A 15,687-nucleotide genomic window follows, 5' to 3' on the forward strand; every position below is an offset into this window, starting at 1 on the left:
CGCCTTCCTATTAGAGTCATTTCCTTTTTTTTTTTTAAGTTTGTTTATGCATCTAAATAATCTCTATGCTCAGTGTGGGGCTTGATCTCACGACCCCTGGATCAAGTCATGTGTTCTGACTGAGACAGCCAGGCACTTTCTTTTTCCTTTCTTTCTTTCTTTCTTTTTCTTTTTCTTTTTTTTTTTTTTTTTTTTTTTTTTTGTGCATAGACATTGTGTGTTATTGGATCTGGTGTATTTCTTATTTTACAAAATCTACAGAGGAGCCAAAAATGCAAAGCAGTCAGCAGTGTTGTGATGGGCAAGGGGGCTCCCCTGGGCCCTTCCCCTCAGGTGCTGACGGACTGGAAGGGTGAGCTGCACGGAAGGAGCCAGTGGCCACAGAGCAGGAATGTTGACATGGTGGGACTAGTCCTGTGGTCCCTGCCTTATGGGTGTGCTCAGGGCATCTCTGGGTGGACTGAGTACAGCAAGAGGCTGGGTGCCTGCTGCCCCCTTCCCATTTCTTCTCTGGCAGCCACGGGATGGCCCCTGACTCTCTCCATGCCTCTGGGTCTGCAGGAGACAGCAAACAGAGACTGAAGCTGTAGCTACCAGGAGGGGTCAGCTAGGACCTCTCTCCAACACCCCCCTGTTGCTGCCACCACCCATACAAACAGGAAGGGAGGAGAGAGAAGAATTCCAGGCATGAGCCAGGCCCTCCCGGGATACTGACGAGAGTATGAACATTTCTGGGGCATGTCCCAGGAGACAGCGTCTTCCAAAGAGACAGGGCAGCAGACCCGTGGGGCTCAGAGCTAAAGTGTGGCACGCATGCGCTGTCGCCAAGTCTCCAGGCCTCTCCACCCTCTACCCTGGCCGCCTCTGACCAAACTGCTGGCTCCCTCCACGTTCTTGTCCCCCGAAGGCGAAGCTCTTGAAGGCCCTGGTTTGGAGGACCGGGCAGTGCCCTACACCAAGGAGCCTGTCTGAGAAGGGAATCTCGGCAGAGATGGTGAGATCTGGGCTGGGGGCAGTGCCATGCAGGAGGCACTCTGTCTACTGGTGTAGTTTCTCGAGTGGGGACAGGTGGTGGACAACCCCTTCTTTCTTCTGGTAGGGCAACCTCGGCCCTGAGCGTCAGGCAGGAGTGGGGTGGCAGCTGTGGCGAGTGGTGGGTGCCCCACGGACACACTCAGCCCCTGCCCCAGCCCCTTTGGCTCCCGCAGTCTTGATCCCTGAAGCCCCCACAGCCCCCAGGGCAGGACAAGGATGAGGACAGATCCCGGAGGAGAGGGGGGTGCCCCAGCGGGACAACGGACACCCTATCATGGGGCTGGATGACACCTGAAGAGCTGTGTGGGCTTCAAAGTGTTCTCACCCTGGAGCCACAGCATGAGAGAGGTGGTGTGGAGAGAGGAATAGGAAAAGCTCCCCGGGAACCCGGAGAGGGGCGTTCAACAAGGAAGAGCTGCACCGAGACCTGAAGCTGGGAAGGCACAGGCCTCTCACTCCTGACTTGTTTTGTAGACATCTCTGTGGCGGGCTTGGGGCTCGAACTCTGGACCCCGAGACCGTGGAGCCAGCTAGGCGCCCCCAGTTGTGGTCACTCCTGTGTTGGGGATGCAGTGCACAGGGAAAGCCGCCCTCCGCGTGCATTGGCCACACCCGCTCGTCCTGAAGTGACTCCCCCACAGAAAGCCAGCTGTGAAGGAGGGACCCTGCCCTCCCGTCATCCACTGCTGGCTTCGGGGCTCCCAGGAGCCTCCTGCCAAGCTGTAGCGGATGCGACACCAGCCTGCTCAGGGGCTGGGAGGCTGGAAGATCGGCCAGTGCTGCAGCAGGTCAAGGGGTACCCAGGCCTCGGCTCTGTGGGTGGGGGTGGGCTCCGAGGTCCGGGGTGCCCTGATCTTCCTCCCGCCCATGCGGCAGAACCAAAAATGCCTTTGGACTTGGTTTTGTCCCAATCCTTGTGTGGACTGTGAGACTGTGATGTGGCCAGGGCCCTTCCCTCTCACTGCCTCAGCACAGGACACACGCTTTTGCATTTAAAGACAAAAAATTACACATCCGTTGGGGTGCCTGGGTGGCTCAGTGGGTTAAGCCGCTGCCTTCGGCTCAGGTCATGATCTCAGGGTCCTGGGATCGAGTCCCGCATCGGGCTCTCTGCTCAGCGGGGAGCCTGCTTCCTCCTCTCTCTCTCTCTCTGCCTGCCTCTCTGCCTACTTGTGATCTCTCTCTGTCAAATATATAAATAAAATCTTTAAAAAAAAAAATTACGCATCCGTACCATTTCCAATGCACATTTTAGCATTATGAAATGTTTTACTTAAATGCTTTGATTTTTCTCTCTTCTAAGGTGAAAAATCTTGGTTCTTTGCAATGTTAGCATTATTTGCTTTATGCCACAGATAGCTGTAATGTTTTCAGGATGATAATACGGTTACTGACAACAGAACCACACCCGAAGTTTGCAGCTCTTCCTCTAGGTTTTGCACCTTTCCTAGCAAAGAGATGACGTTCAACTATAGTTTAAATGGGATAATTGGGTTTTCCTGGGTGCTCAGCTCCCTGACCTGACACACAGCGACTGTTCACAAGGTGGCTTTGCTTTTCTGAAACCTCCTCCACGACTTTAGGGTCAGAATCGTACAATGAGGCACACACTTCAGCAGCCCAGCCACCACTTCCCAGGCAGGTCCCCTCCTGCTGGACGCCTGCACTGCTTCCGGCTTCAGCTGACAGAGAACGTCACAGTGAGCAACATGTTGCTGGGGATTTCTGCCGCTGTGTGTGGGATGGGTGTCTACGGGTGGGCTGGACAGTCCACATGGGGGCTGCGCCACCCCGGCCCCGCTGACTGGTCGTGGTCAGGGCAGGGACAGGCCAGCCCACTGGGTGGGGAGTGGGAGCTATAATTGTTTGGGTTTGAATTTTTTTCTTTCTTTTCTTTTTCTTTTCTTCTGGATTTTTTTTAGCTGATGAGCTCTTTTAAATTAGGAATATTAATCCTGATATTCTCGGTGTTCAATTACAGCTTTTTTATTGAGGTAAAATGCACTGTTACAACATAAATGTCACCATTTTAGTCATTTTAAGGTGCATAAAAGCCAGAGTGTGCAGGATAGTGGCGTTTTGTGTATTCATAATGCTGAGCAGCCATCACCACTGTCCATTCCCAAGACATTTCTGTCACCGTAACCACAGGACGGTCACTGCCATCCCCCAACCGCAGCCCTGGTGACCACTCCTGCTTTCTGTATCAAGTTAAAATATTTTTGAAAATGTTAAATGTTATAAACATTTTTATCCAGTATGTATTTTGTCTTTTATTGTTTCTGAATTTTGAATCCTATTTAGGAAGGTTTTGTCTATCCCTGGGTACAGAGAAAAATCACCCATTTCTTCTAGCTTTTACTCCGTGTTTATACTTGGGATCCACATGGAACCCGTGTCTGTGTCCAGGATGACCTGTGGGTCCCGCCTGGCCTCTGTCCACGCTCGTCAGCAAAACCATCTTTTTCTACACCTTCATCACGGACTCTGTATCGTGGGCACAGGGTCTGGCTGTGGCCGTCCCAGGTCTCCCAGGCCACCGCCTGCACGTGGATCCCACACCCGGGTTCCCCACAGGTGCCTCACAGGGCTCCCTCACCTCTCTCCTTCTTAAGGTTCTTCCTGGCTATTTTCGCTTTTTAAAAACATTTCCTCCCACAAGAGCTTTATAATTAGTTTGTTTTAATCTAAGATAAAACCCATTCTGTTTACAAGGATGGCATTAAATGTCTAAATTGACTTAGGAAGAACTGTCTTAATGAGATGGATTTCATCTCCAGAACGTGGTGATTCTGTCCGCTCAAGACCTTTAAGTGGGGTCTTAAAGGTACATGAGAAGTTGTCCTCACCCAGGCGCTCTCACATCTCGTGTGTGATACGTAGGAAACTGATCTTTCTGTTGTTGTGGGAAATGGGGCGCCTCTCCTGCTGTGACTTCTTCTTCTTTTTTTTTTTTTTTTAAAGATTTTATGTATTTATTTGACAGAGAGAAATCACAAGTAGATGGAGAGGCAGGCAGAGAGAGAGGGAAGCAGGCTCCCTGCTGAGCAGAGAGCCTGACCTGGGACTCGATCCCAGGACCCTGAGATCATGACCTGAGCCGAAGGCAGCGGCTTAACCCACTGAGCCACCCAGGTGCCCTCCTGCTGTGACTTCTAACCCTGCATGAAGACAGCCCCCATCCGATATCCGCACGGCCTCAGACCCCGCTGCTATTCTAAGTGTCCCCTGTGCGGCCAGCCTGACCAGGGACCGGGGCCAGGTACAGCAGACGCCCCCGGGCAGGCCCACCTCCCCCATTTCAGGCACTGGCCCTGGGGAGGTGCGAGGGGGCCAGGCAGGTCTTGGTGGAAGCCGCAGGCCTTTTAGCATGCCCGACTCCCGGAAACCTCATCCGTCAGGATCCCTGCTTCACTGGGAGGTCGGATGGGAGGGCAGGGCCGCTGACCTCAGCAGGCCTTGGCTCAGCCGCACATCATACAGAAAGGGCACCAGACTGAGGCCACATGGCAGCCCCCCAGCTCCCTATGCCTGCGGACAAGCAGGAGTCAGGCCCACCTGGGGAGAATGTCCTCGCCTCAGAAAGCAGAGGGGACTGCCTGGAGCCAGTGGCCATGGAGGAAAGGAAGGCCATGGCCAGGAAGGAGAGAGAGGCTATTGTTGGCCAAGAGGAGGCACTGCATGGCCCGGGGCTGGACTGTGCACACGTGCTGGGCAGGACAGCTGAGCAACCGCCACTCGTTACCGGTGCATGTGCACGAGTGAAACTAGGAGCGTATACCCATGACGCTGTGCGTGTGAGCTCCCCATTGTGGAGAAGGCAGCAGACCCCTCATCAGGGAAGACACTGGGACACTCCTGGGCTCACTGGCTCTGTGTGGCCCCTGGGCAGCAGCATGACAACAGGCACAAAGATGCGTCACCCCTCCATGGTCGTGAAACTTTATTGGAATTCAACACACACACCAACCTTTCTGTTTATGGGCTCGTGCACTCAGGTCAGTGTGCTGGCTTGGAGCCCCGTGCCCCTGGTCCCTGCCACACAAGGATCCTGCCATGGGAGGGGGACACACTGCTCCCTCCAGAAACAGATTAAGCAACCAGCACATAAACTTTATGCCCTGTCTTCAAGGTCAGTAAGACCCCATGGCTCCTCCAGCCTTGGCCAGGCCAGTGACACCTTATGACTGAATGAGCAGGGCCCACTCCCCACAAGGACCAAGGCCAGCTCATGTCCTGACATGGTCCCCCTTCACAGAGGAGACCCAGGCATCAAGTGGAGCCTAGTGTTCTCAGCTCCCTTCCTTTTGGACCCAGGAGGTGACCCTGATTTTCTGGCTCCAGAAAGAGGACAAGCAGAATTTCCAAGAGAAGGGGAGCAACAGGGGAGGCACTGAAGCCCAGCTCCAGGCCAGGGAGGCCCCCTCTGCTGCCCCTTCCAGAGAGCCTGGGTCTGAGGGCGAGGGGCTCAGGGCAGGGCCTCCAGCATGAAGGCAGGGCTCTGAGTGTCGGAGTCTTCCCAGCCTGGTTGAGGAGGACATGGGTGCTCTCCAGGGCCCAGGGCCTCCTGGGTCGGAGTGCCTGGCTTCAGCCTGTGCCTGAGGCAGCAGCTCATCTCTCTGGCAACAGCAGGAAGAAGGCGGCCTTCAAGAAGCGACCGAAGCTGCAGAGTGCAGCCACGAGCCAATGGGAGCGGAAGCCAGGCTCCGTGCTGACCACACACTTGAGGACATCGGTCTGGGAGGCAAGAGGACATGGTTAGAGAACAGAGCACCTTGCATCAGCCGACTACCACAAGGGGGTGCCTGAGGGTGTCAGGGAAGGTCTGTGGTCTGCTCTGGACCATGGGAGGGGGAAGGGAGCTCGAGGTGGGCAGAGGGTGGCAGATGGACACTGCCCCACTGGGGCCTCCACCACCATCTCCAGGCCAGGAGCTAGCTCCCAACATGGCCACCTCCCTACTGCCCATGGAGCCACAAACACCCCGTGTCTTTCTGCCTCGGCACGGTGGAGCCTGGGGTACCAGGAACCGACCGATCCAGCTGCACTCTCTCTCAGAACAGGAGTGGGAACCAAGATTTCCAGAAGCCCCATGAATAGCCATTCCTCATTCCTTTCTATTCCTGCTGAGAAATAAAATTTTTTCTCTACAGTCTGGACTTTGACTGTGGTGTCAAGCAACGTCCTTGCCTCCACGGAGAGGAGAGGATGTGGGGGGACAGAGGCCCCAGGGTCTCTCTGCTAACGAACGGCCACAGCCACAGGTCATCCTGAAGGCAATCCCATCCCCACCAATGCCAGCTTCAGAGGACACTGCAGCCCCAGCCACCGCCCAACCTCAGCCTTTGGCCCCAACCTCAGCAGATTGCTGAGCTCTGTCATCCCAGCCAGCGAGCCCCACACACCCTGGTCCACCACCCATTACAGAGGAGAGAACTGACATCTCTGCGGGGGGCCCTGGTCGGGGCCAAGAGGGCAGCTGGGGGCACAGAGCCCATGGTGGGTAAGACCCACGCACCCACCCCCATGGGCTGGGCTGGTCTCCCCCAGCATCAGAGTGTAGCTGGGAGGGGGTGCGGTGAGGATGCTCTGGGCAGGGTCAGGACTTCCCCTCTCATGGGCTAAGGTGCCCATGGCCCAGGGCATGGAGGAAGCAGAGGACAGGTCGGCGCTGGAGCTGGGCAGCAGGAGCCGCCCTGGCCCTCCCACCTCCCCTAACCCCTTGCCGCCCCCAGCCCCCACTGGGTAACGCAGGTCCCCCTCACCCATCCACCACGCCTTCGAAGCCAGGGCGCCAGGGTCTTGCGCACAAATTCTCCAAGGCAGTCGACAAGTGCATGGACCATGGCGGGCTGGGCCTGCCGCACACAGTCGATGGCCAGCCCTGCCGCCACTGAGTACAGGGACACCACCTTGCCCCATGTGATGCCTGCGAGGAGAGAGACAGATGCCGGTGAGCAGAAGGCCACCCAAACCCAGGCTCCAGTCCACCCCTCAGGGTCACACAAAGGGCCTAAGACTTGGGCCCCCCTCCCCTGCCCCTCCCCGCACCCGGCACCAGCCTAGGGTCAGTCCTGCCGCCCTCACCTGTGCACCTGTGCCAGGGCCCAGGCCAGCCTAGCCCAGCCCCCAGTCCCCTGGAGGAAGTGAGCAGGCAGCAAGGCCGTCCAGGAAACAGGAAACTGAGGCTAAGGGTGGGGGTGACCGACTGACAACAGAGGGAGCAGCCCCAAGGCACACCTGCCCCTGGCCTGTGTGTTCGGAGGGGCCAGGTGAGGGCAGCAGGACAGTCTGCATAGAGAAGCTGAGGCCCGTGAGCGCACGGCCTGCCCCAGACCTACAGCCACTGGGAAGCAGAACCCCGGTGGAGCCCGCCCGGCAAGAAGAGGCAAAGGCCAGTGTGGGGAGGCCACCTGCCGATGCTGGGGCACGAGCCTCCTTCGTGTGCAAGGAGAGCTCACGAGTCCGCGAGAACAAAGAGAAACATTTCTGAAGAAATATGAGCACAGAAGAAACAGCGGCTTCACAGAAGGAAAACTACAAATGCATCAAACCTCTGAAAAATGTCTGCCCTCACGAATAACCCAAGAAAAGTCAGAGAAAAGCAGGAAGAGATGGAAGTCTATCAAATGAAAGCTTCACGTCACCGCAGTCTGCGCCGTGTCGTCTGCTGAGACAAACAGGCCAAGGCGCCTGCAGGGTCCGTGAGAGGCCACCCGTGCACGCGGTCCTGGCAGGACAGGAGCCCGAGGAGGTGGCAGCGTGGGCAGAGGGCGCCCCTGCCCCTCCATGCACCCTCCCACGCATCCAGAGCCTCTACAGCTCCCATAAACCTGGCTCCCCCGCGCTCACGGGGGCCTTCTTCATACCGGCCAAAAGATGGAAGCGACAAACACCCAACGGCGAAAAGAAAAGCAAAGGGCTCCAAACTAGGGACTGGGACTGAGCCCCGGAAAGGGATAGAGCCCTGATACTGCCACGGCGGGGGGGGGGGGGGGGGGCAGTGTCGGAAACACGGCGCTCAGTGGGAGCAGCAGTCTCAAAAGGCCCCCGTGCTGTGTGAGTCCATGGACATGAACCGTCCAGAAAGGGGGAGGGGGTGCAGAGTGAGTGCCCAGAGGGCTTCAGGTGTCCTTCCGGGGATGTGAAATGGGGCAGATGGACAGCAGTGTTACCACACATCACAATGCCTCTTGGTCAGGTAAGCTCCATCACTGTGACAAGAAAAATTTTAAAACCCATAAATTGGATCCCATCCCCCTCCTGCCTAAGCCCTCCTGTGACTGTTACTTTCCATCTCTCTCTCTTTATTTTAAAAGAATTTATTTATTTATTTGACAAAGAGAGAGGTCACAAGTAGGCAGAGGCAGGCAGAAAGAGAGGAGGAAGCAGGCTCCCCACTGAGCAGAGAGCCCGACTTGGGACTCAATCCCAGGACCCTGAGATCATGACCTGAGCCAAAGGCAGAGGCTTAACCCACTGAGCCACACAGGCGCCCCACTTTCCATCTCTTTCAAAATAAATCCAAGTTACGGAGCACAGCCTGGCTGACTCCCAGTCAGGGGAGCATGACTCCCGATCTCAGGGGTGTGAGTTTGAGTCCCACACTGGGTGTAGAGCTTACGTTAAAAAAATCCAAGTCTGAGATCTCAGCTGTACCCCTGGCCCCAAGGGCGCCTTCCCTCCACTGAGGTCCTACGTCCACTCTCCCCACCTCCACAGGCTGGGCTATCAGGGCCCCAAGTCACAGTGACCGTGTCTTGCCTCATGCTTCCCCAGCCAAATGCTATCCGGAGAGGGGCCTCACAGTCCCACGAGAGGACAGCCAGCTCCACATGGCCTTGACCCTTGAAGGTCTGGAAGAGGCTGCACACGTGGTCTCCTCGGGGTCTTCTGTGCTTAATTTCTCAGGGAGAGATGATCTCAGTGCCATAAACCAGTAAGCAGTTCCCCTAAGTTCCAGTGGCACCCGTGCGGCCCTGCCCACCCACCTGCCATTGGGCCCCTTCCCGGGCCCGACAGCCACGCCTCGGTTCCCTGGGCCTGTGGATTCCCCACTCCCGGTGTTTGCTAGGAAAGGGCTCCGGCCAGCGCTCCACAGTGACTCGGGCTCCCCGCACCAGACATGAGGTCCACAGGGTCCATCCACGCAGTCGCGGGTGTCCACATGGGGCGCACGTGTCCGCTAGCCAACGGCTACGGGCTGCCTGCGCCATGGCTCCTCTGAGGGACACACTCATGGCGTCTGGGCAGCATGTGTATGCATGAGCGTCCGCCCCTCATGGCGACACCCGGGGGTGGGCAGCCCTGCGAAGCAGCCACACCACCTGGGTGCCACTGGTCACACCCTGCCCAAGCCTGCGCTCATAGCACCAATCCTGCCACTGGGGGTCCGCGGCACTGGCTCACAGTGGTTCTGCAGCGCGTCTCCCCCACGGCAGAGGGCAGGCTTCTCGTGGGCTCCAGGCCAGCCGCGTGTCTGCTCTTCTGATCCTTTGCTCATTTTTAGTATTGGTTTCTAAGACTTGTTTATCTTTTGCATTTTCTGACCTTTCTGTGGTAAAATATTTTGCTCTTGTAATAAGAAAAAAAAAAAAAAAAAAAACCACTCCTGCCAACTTCTCATCAAGGAGGGAAAGATCCGTGTTTCCCCCGAAGGGAGCTGAGCCGGGTGGCCGCTGCCAGAAGCCACGCTGGTGGCCGCTGCCTCCGCCAGGAGCACACAGACGCCTCCACAGATCCCCACCCGCAGTCCTCAAGCTGCCCCATCACCCACCAGAGCCCGGAGGGCCTGTCCTGAGGAAGAGGGGGCACTGGGGGTAGCGTGAGGGTCAGTGTGTGGTCTGGGAGGGACCACGGGAAGACAGGGACCAAGGCCAGCGAGCACCTTGTGGCTGGGCTGACTCTGGAGAAAGCAGGGTGGACGAGGAGGAGCGAAAGGGAGGCTGGCCAAGCAGCAGGTGGGAGGGTGGGAGGGGCAGCCACAGCTGGTGAGGGGCTGGTCTGAGAGCCAGGTCACAACAGAGGGGTGGATCTGGGACCCCACGCTCCAGAGAGCCCTGCTCCTCCTCCGTTTTCAGGCGGTTCTGGGTTCAGAGATATTAAGAAACCAGCTGCAGGTCACACAGCCCGTGAGGGAGCAGCTGCCCCAGAGCCCCAGAGGGGCAGGCACAGGAGTGCAGGCTGTCGGAGGAGAAGGGTGGCACCCACATGGGGCAGGCCTGCGGACACTGATGCTTGAACGTGAAGGGAAATATTCTGCCCCATCTCAAAGGAAAATCACATGACTTTCACTGACCTCCACAAGTGGATTGAGCTGTGGTGGCCTGTGTCCATTATCCCCACCCCTCCCCTGCCCCAAGGCCTTCCTCCCAGAGCCCAGAGCCTTTCAGAAGCTCTCGGGCCTGAACCCGCACTGAGCAAGGCCAGGCTGGTGGGAAGGGTGCTCAGTGTTGGGCCTCGGTCCTGTCCCCTGCGTGCATACCTGCCACCACCGCGGGCCTCGCCCGGCCTCCCGGCTCCGTCCCAACCACCAACAGCCCAGAGCGGAAGCCTTCCTTTTAAAGCCAGACCTCGGCTCATAAACCAGCCGCCCAACAGCCTCGAGATAGACACGGCCACCCACACACCAGCGTCAGGCCCAGAACACAGGAGCCCAGGGAGGGCTAAAGGTGGCCACCAGCCTCAAATGCCCGCTGGGCCCCCCACCGCTGCCTCCTCCTTGAGGCGCCGTCCCGGGTCATCCTCACAGGGTCCCTAGGACCCAGGTCAGGACTGTTAGGACACTCTGAAGGAAACTGGCCCTCTGACCAGCCCACCCAGGCACCCCCAGGAAGACCCCAGTCCTCCGCACCCCAGCTAATACCGGCCAGAGCCACATGAGAGGCCTGAGGCCAGCTGCCCCGCAGACACCCCCATCCTCAGAACCCAGGGAAGCACCACACAGCACTGTTCGGGTCAAGCTTCTGTGCAGGTTTGTACAGCAGTATGGTGGCCCTGGGACCTGTGGGGGCTACTTGCTGCACCCTCCCAGTGCCCAAGGCCCTGCGCCAGCCCACAGACCCGGGCCTACAGCAGCATGGGGGCCCAGGCCTACCTCCAGAGAAGATCTGGGACGCCACAGCCAGGAAGGCGTCAGTCACCACGGTCTCAGATTGCAGGGAGATGTTCAGTTGACGGGCAACGTTGCGGTAGACGCTAGGCCGAATCAGCTCCAGCTCGTCCCCTGGGCAGTCACGCAGGGGGGTCAGAGGTGGTCAGGCCTGCCTGACCCCATCCCCACGGGCACACAAGCCTGGCACCAGCCCGCTGCTCATTGGCCCATGGCCACAACTGGCACTGAACAGGACTGACTGCCGACCACCCCCATCAGCCTGTCAAATTCCCACCTCCACTTGACCCCACCATGGCCCCTGGGGATAAGAAGACCAAGGAGGTACTGTGGGCACCCCCAGACCTGCCTCTGCGGCCTGCCCCTTCTGACAAGCCAGCCACCCCTCACCCCCACCCAGGGCCAAGCCGGCCGGGCCGGTGGGGCGGGAATCCTGAGGAGGAGCAAGGGCCGTGCCTGATGGGTGACTCATGGCCCACAGCGAGCTGCCCGGGCGGCAGGCGGACTGGGCAGGCAGCCAGAGCCCCACATGGGTAGAGGCTTATGCCAGCGACCCCACACAGGTGAGGCCCCTGGCTGCTGCCTCTGGGGGGCGTCCTCACTCAGCCCCACCCCCCAGCATGAGTCTGTGAACCCAGAAGCTAAGCCTTCGCCTGCCCAGGGCCACTAGCACCACCCAGGTTCAAACCTGGGCTCTCGGTGCCAAGTGGGTGTGTCAGGGTGGGCGGCCACACTCGGCAGAGGAAATGCCCTCTCAGCGGCCCCGCCTGCTGCCCGCGCTCACTGCAGCACCCCTGGCAGCGAGGTGCCGGGAATTCCATGCAGCCCGCGGACTGGGTGTCCCCCAGCCCGGGCACTTATGCAGCCAAAGCAAACAGCGAAAGGCTGTGGACAGGACAGCGTGCACCGATAAGGGCATCTGCATCGTCCCTGGGGCCAGCTGCACTCCATCTAATTAAACGAGATCTGGATGCAGAGCAGAAACCATTGAGACAAGGGGGCGGTGGGGACCGGGGTGGATGGCATGGAAATTCCCAGGGCAGGCCTGGCTGTTCCCACATGCAGATCTTGCGGCCCAAGAGACCGACCATGGGGACGCGACCCCGGCTTCTTCCTGTGTGCTGCTGCCCCAGGAGCTGGGTGTCTGGGCTGGCGTGGGGTTGGGAGGGCTAGGAGCATGCTGTGGGGGCAGGGAGACAGCGCCAGGCATGAAAGGGCTCATGCCGAGCAGTCTAAGAGCTGAGCGCAGCAGGAAGGCAAGAACTCTGGGGATCCGAGGCCTCCCCCTCCTTAGCTATCTGCGAGGGCCCAGTCCCAGGGACTGGGCAGAGCCTGACATGGGGGAAGAACCCTGCTCCTGAGAGGGCTGGTGCTGGGCACCTGGCCAGCCCCTGCTCCCCGAGACTGGGCCCGGAGCATTGGGGCTCTCAGAGTGGGACATGGGGGACTGAGGCTACAGAAACCAGCCTGGTCAGAACAGCAGAGCCCGAAGCAGAGACTCTGGGCCCAGGCAGAGGCAGCACCAGCTCCCGGGCACACAAGGAGACAGAGACCGGGAGGCTGGGAAGAGTGGCAGAACAGGCCAGGACAGAGGCAAGACTTCCTTCTGGCTACCCTAGGAGTCAGGGGGACGTTCTTGGGAGACCACAGAACCATCTTCTCCAGGGCCCTCTAGAATGTTTCCCCAGTACCATCCCCATAGCCCCGCTGAAAAAACAGCAAATGGAGGCTGACCTCATGGGAGTCCAGGTCCTCTGGATCCCTGCCTGATTCCCCAAACCCCACTGGTTCTCCACATCTAGGAACCACTCCCCTCCCTGGGGCCCAGGTGGGCTACCACGTCTCCTGGCAATCTTCTACACTGCCCATGGAGTCTGCCAATTCCCCTGCCCCACACTGGGGCAGCTGGGTCTGCACAGCCCTGCTCTCAGGGGCCACACAAAACTGGGACCAGCAGACACTGGTGTCAGCCTAAGAGGCAGGGTGTCTGTCCCCTTTCTCTGAGGACCCCCTCCAACCCCAAATCCTGGGCCAGCCTTTCTCCACACTCTGCATGAAGAGCCACCCCATCAGGGCTCCATCTTTGCTCCCCACTCCCAACAACCAGTTCCAGAGTGAGCAACCTCGGCCCTGGTGGTGACCGGCCCCAGCCCTCTGGCGTCTAGACCCTGGAGAAGATGGAAACAGTCACTGTGCTGTGTGGGACCCCACTTCAACCAAGTACTCCCAGGTGTCTAAGCATGACCAGATGGCCAGGTGGGATTTTGGCTGCCCAGATCCTTGGTGGCTTTGACCCTTCTGGGGCACCAAATTTCCAGAGGGAGCCCTGCCAGGCATCTACATCAAGAGGAAAGAGCTGTGGGATTTCAGGCAGGAGCTACAAAGAACTACTTTCCAAAATAAACACTGGGACACGTGGTCCCACAAAGGATTTTTGTGCCCAGCTCAGTACAAGGGTCACTCTGGAAGTTTAACCACCGAAACAGTGTTCTTCCTGGAGCTTTCTAGTCTTTATAGCCAGAAGGTCTGAAATCTGGGCTGAACAGGCATACGGAGGAGCTAGCTCTGTGTCGGGTGGGCAGGGCAGCCTGAGGCATAAAGAGGCGAGTGCGTAGGTCTGCCTTGCGCAAGGCTGTCCCCAACACCCCCCGCCAGCCCCCTCTCTGTCCGTAAAGGAAACTGAGGCCCAGCAGCAGAGGCACCTCCAGGGCATAGGCCACCAGGGCCCACACTCACCCAGGCGCAGCAGCACCGCGCACACCTCGGCCAGGCGGCCTCCGGGGGCGGGAGCGGCGCGCTCGGGCGCGCTCCAGGCGAGGCCAGCGCGCAGCAGCCGCGCGTGCACGAACTCCCGGCCCAGCGCCTTGGCCTGGGCCACCAGCTCCTTGTCGGTGGGCGAGCGGTCAAAGGCGTCCATGATCTCTGCGGCGAAGACTGAGGAACGCCGCAGCACCTCCATGGCGGGGACACGGGCTAGGGGCGCGGCACCTGCGGAGGGACAAGCTCAGCGCCCCGGCCTGGCTGGCGGCCAGGAGCCAGCCCCGGGAGGAGGTCGCCCCGCGGGGGTGGCGGGGGGGAGGGTGGCGGGGGGCCCGGGGAAGGGGCGCGCGGGGAGGAAAGGCTGCCGCCGACTGCGAGGGGCCGTTCGTTTCGGAGCCCCAAATCTTGAAAACATGGTGTCACATTATTTCGGATTCCAGGTTAAATCCCAAAGATCCCCACGGCTGCCGGGATAAGAAGGACCGCGGGGACAGGGCAAGACGCCGTGGGGACGCCGTGCCCGCGCTCGAAGACGAGTGCGCGGGCGGCGGAGGCGCCGGCGGGTGACAGGCGACGGCCACGACCTGGCCCGGCCGCGCGCTCCGAGGACACCCGGCCTCGCGCCTCGCCGTCCTCGCCGTTTGTCCCGGGCGTCGCCGTTCCCACGGCGAGGTCGCCCGGCTCACCTCTCCCGCGGCATATCGCGGGCGCGGGGCCGGGGAGGGGCTCTGGCCTCAGGACCTGCTGGCCGTGGTCTCCGCCGACCTCGATCCTTCCATCCAGAGCCGCGAGGACGCGCGCCCGCCCCTCGCCCGGGCCCGGCTGGTGCGCGAGTGCGCGGGGCTCTGCGCTCCTGGGGGTGCGGCGGCGGCGAGGGGCGCGCGGAGCGCACAGCGCGGCTCTCTCCCGGCAAGAGGCGAGGCTTGGGGCTTCGCCTTCTAAGGAAAAGGCAGCCCCCGGGGCGGAGCCCGGCCCAGAGCTTCCCCACCGCCTCCCCGCTTAAGGACGACCGAGCGAGTTCCCGGCGAGTCTTGGAGAGGGACACCGGGCGGGAGCTGTCTCGGCAAGGCCAGGGGAAATGGGTGACTGGAGCCTAGCTCTGGTGTCGGCTGCCTGGGTTCACACCCGGCTCCATTTTCTTACTGTTTCCTAGAGGTTCTTTATTTATTCTGGATATGTGCCCTCGGTGTGGCGCATGGTTCTGTACTGTCGATGGATATCCGAAAATGTACGGGGTTGAAGATACTGCAGAAATCTTCTGTCACTCGTGGCTTGCTGTTGCTTATAATGAGCCAGAGTGATTCTCAGTGACGTCCAATTTATTTGTTGTTTCTCTTAGGATTAGTGCTTTTTCATTAGTATATTCGCCTATGTTTTCTTTTAGAAGCTTAAATGTTCTACCATCTGTGATGGGTCACTCGTCCTCTGGGTAGTGCTGTAGGGGCCAGAGCCCTTTTTAAAAAATTTTTAAATATGAATATCCTGTTGACCCAGCATCATTTTAAGGAAAAGGCCATCATTTCCCCCTTGAATTGGAAAAGAGCTTCCATCATAAATCAAGTAACTGTTATGTGAGGACCTGTACTTGACTCTCTTCCATCCCTGTGGTTAATTCCTCTATCCTTGAGCTGGGACACACAGTTCAAACAACAAGATGAACCAACCTGCTCTAATTCACGTACATAATAGCATTTTACCCAATAGCTGTAGGATATAGGTTCTTTCCAGGTGCACATAGAATATTAATCAAAATAGGGGCAACTGTACGGGCACCTGGGTGG

General features: G+C 58.9%; 1 protein-coding gene across 2 annotated transcripts; it reads right to left on the minus strand.

The window, feature by feature from the left end:
- Positions 1–4,963: 4,963 nt before the first annotated feature.
- Positions 4,964–14,869, minus strand: BOK (BCL2 family apoptosis regulator BOK). 2 transcript variants are annotated; one of them, XM_059167402.1, is made up of 6 exons: positions 14,593–14,869; positions 13,883–14,134; positions 11,132–11,260; positions 9,027–9,280; positions 6,801–6,964; positions 4,964–5,772 (listed from the first exon to the last, which is right to left on the minus strand). In XM_059167402.1, exons 2-6 carry the CDS (start codon positions 14,103–14,105, stop codon positions 5,682–5,684), a joined length of 861 nt encoding a protein of 286 aa, XP_059023385.1. In that variant the 5' UTR covers positions 14,106–14,134; positions 14,593–14,869; the 3' UTR covers positions 4,964–5,681. The 2 variants fall into 2 exon arrangements, with proteins under 2 accessions (XP_059023385.1, XP_059023386.1); XM_059167403.1 differs by lacking the exon at positions 9,027–9,280 and having other exon boundaries at positions 14,593–14,852.
- Between the last annotated feature and the right edge of the window lie 818 nt (positions 14,870–15,687).

Source organism: Mustela lutreola, chromosome 3 (genome assembly GCF_030435805.1).
Source record: "Mustela lutreola isolate mMusLut2 chromosome 3, mMusLut2.pri, whole genome shotgun sequence".
Lineage (NCBI taxonomy): Eukaryota > Metazoa > Chordata > Mammalia > Carnivora > Mustelidae > Mustela > Mustela lutreola.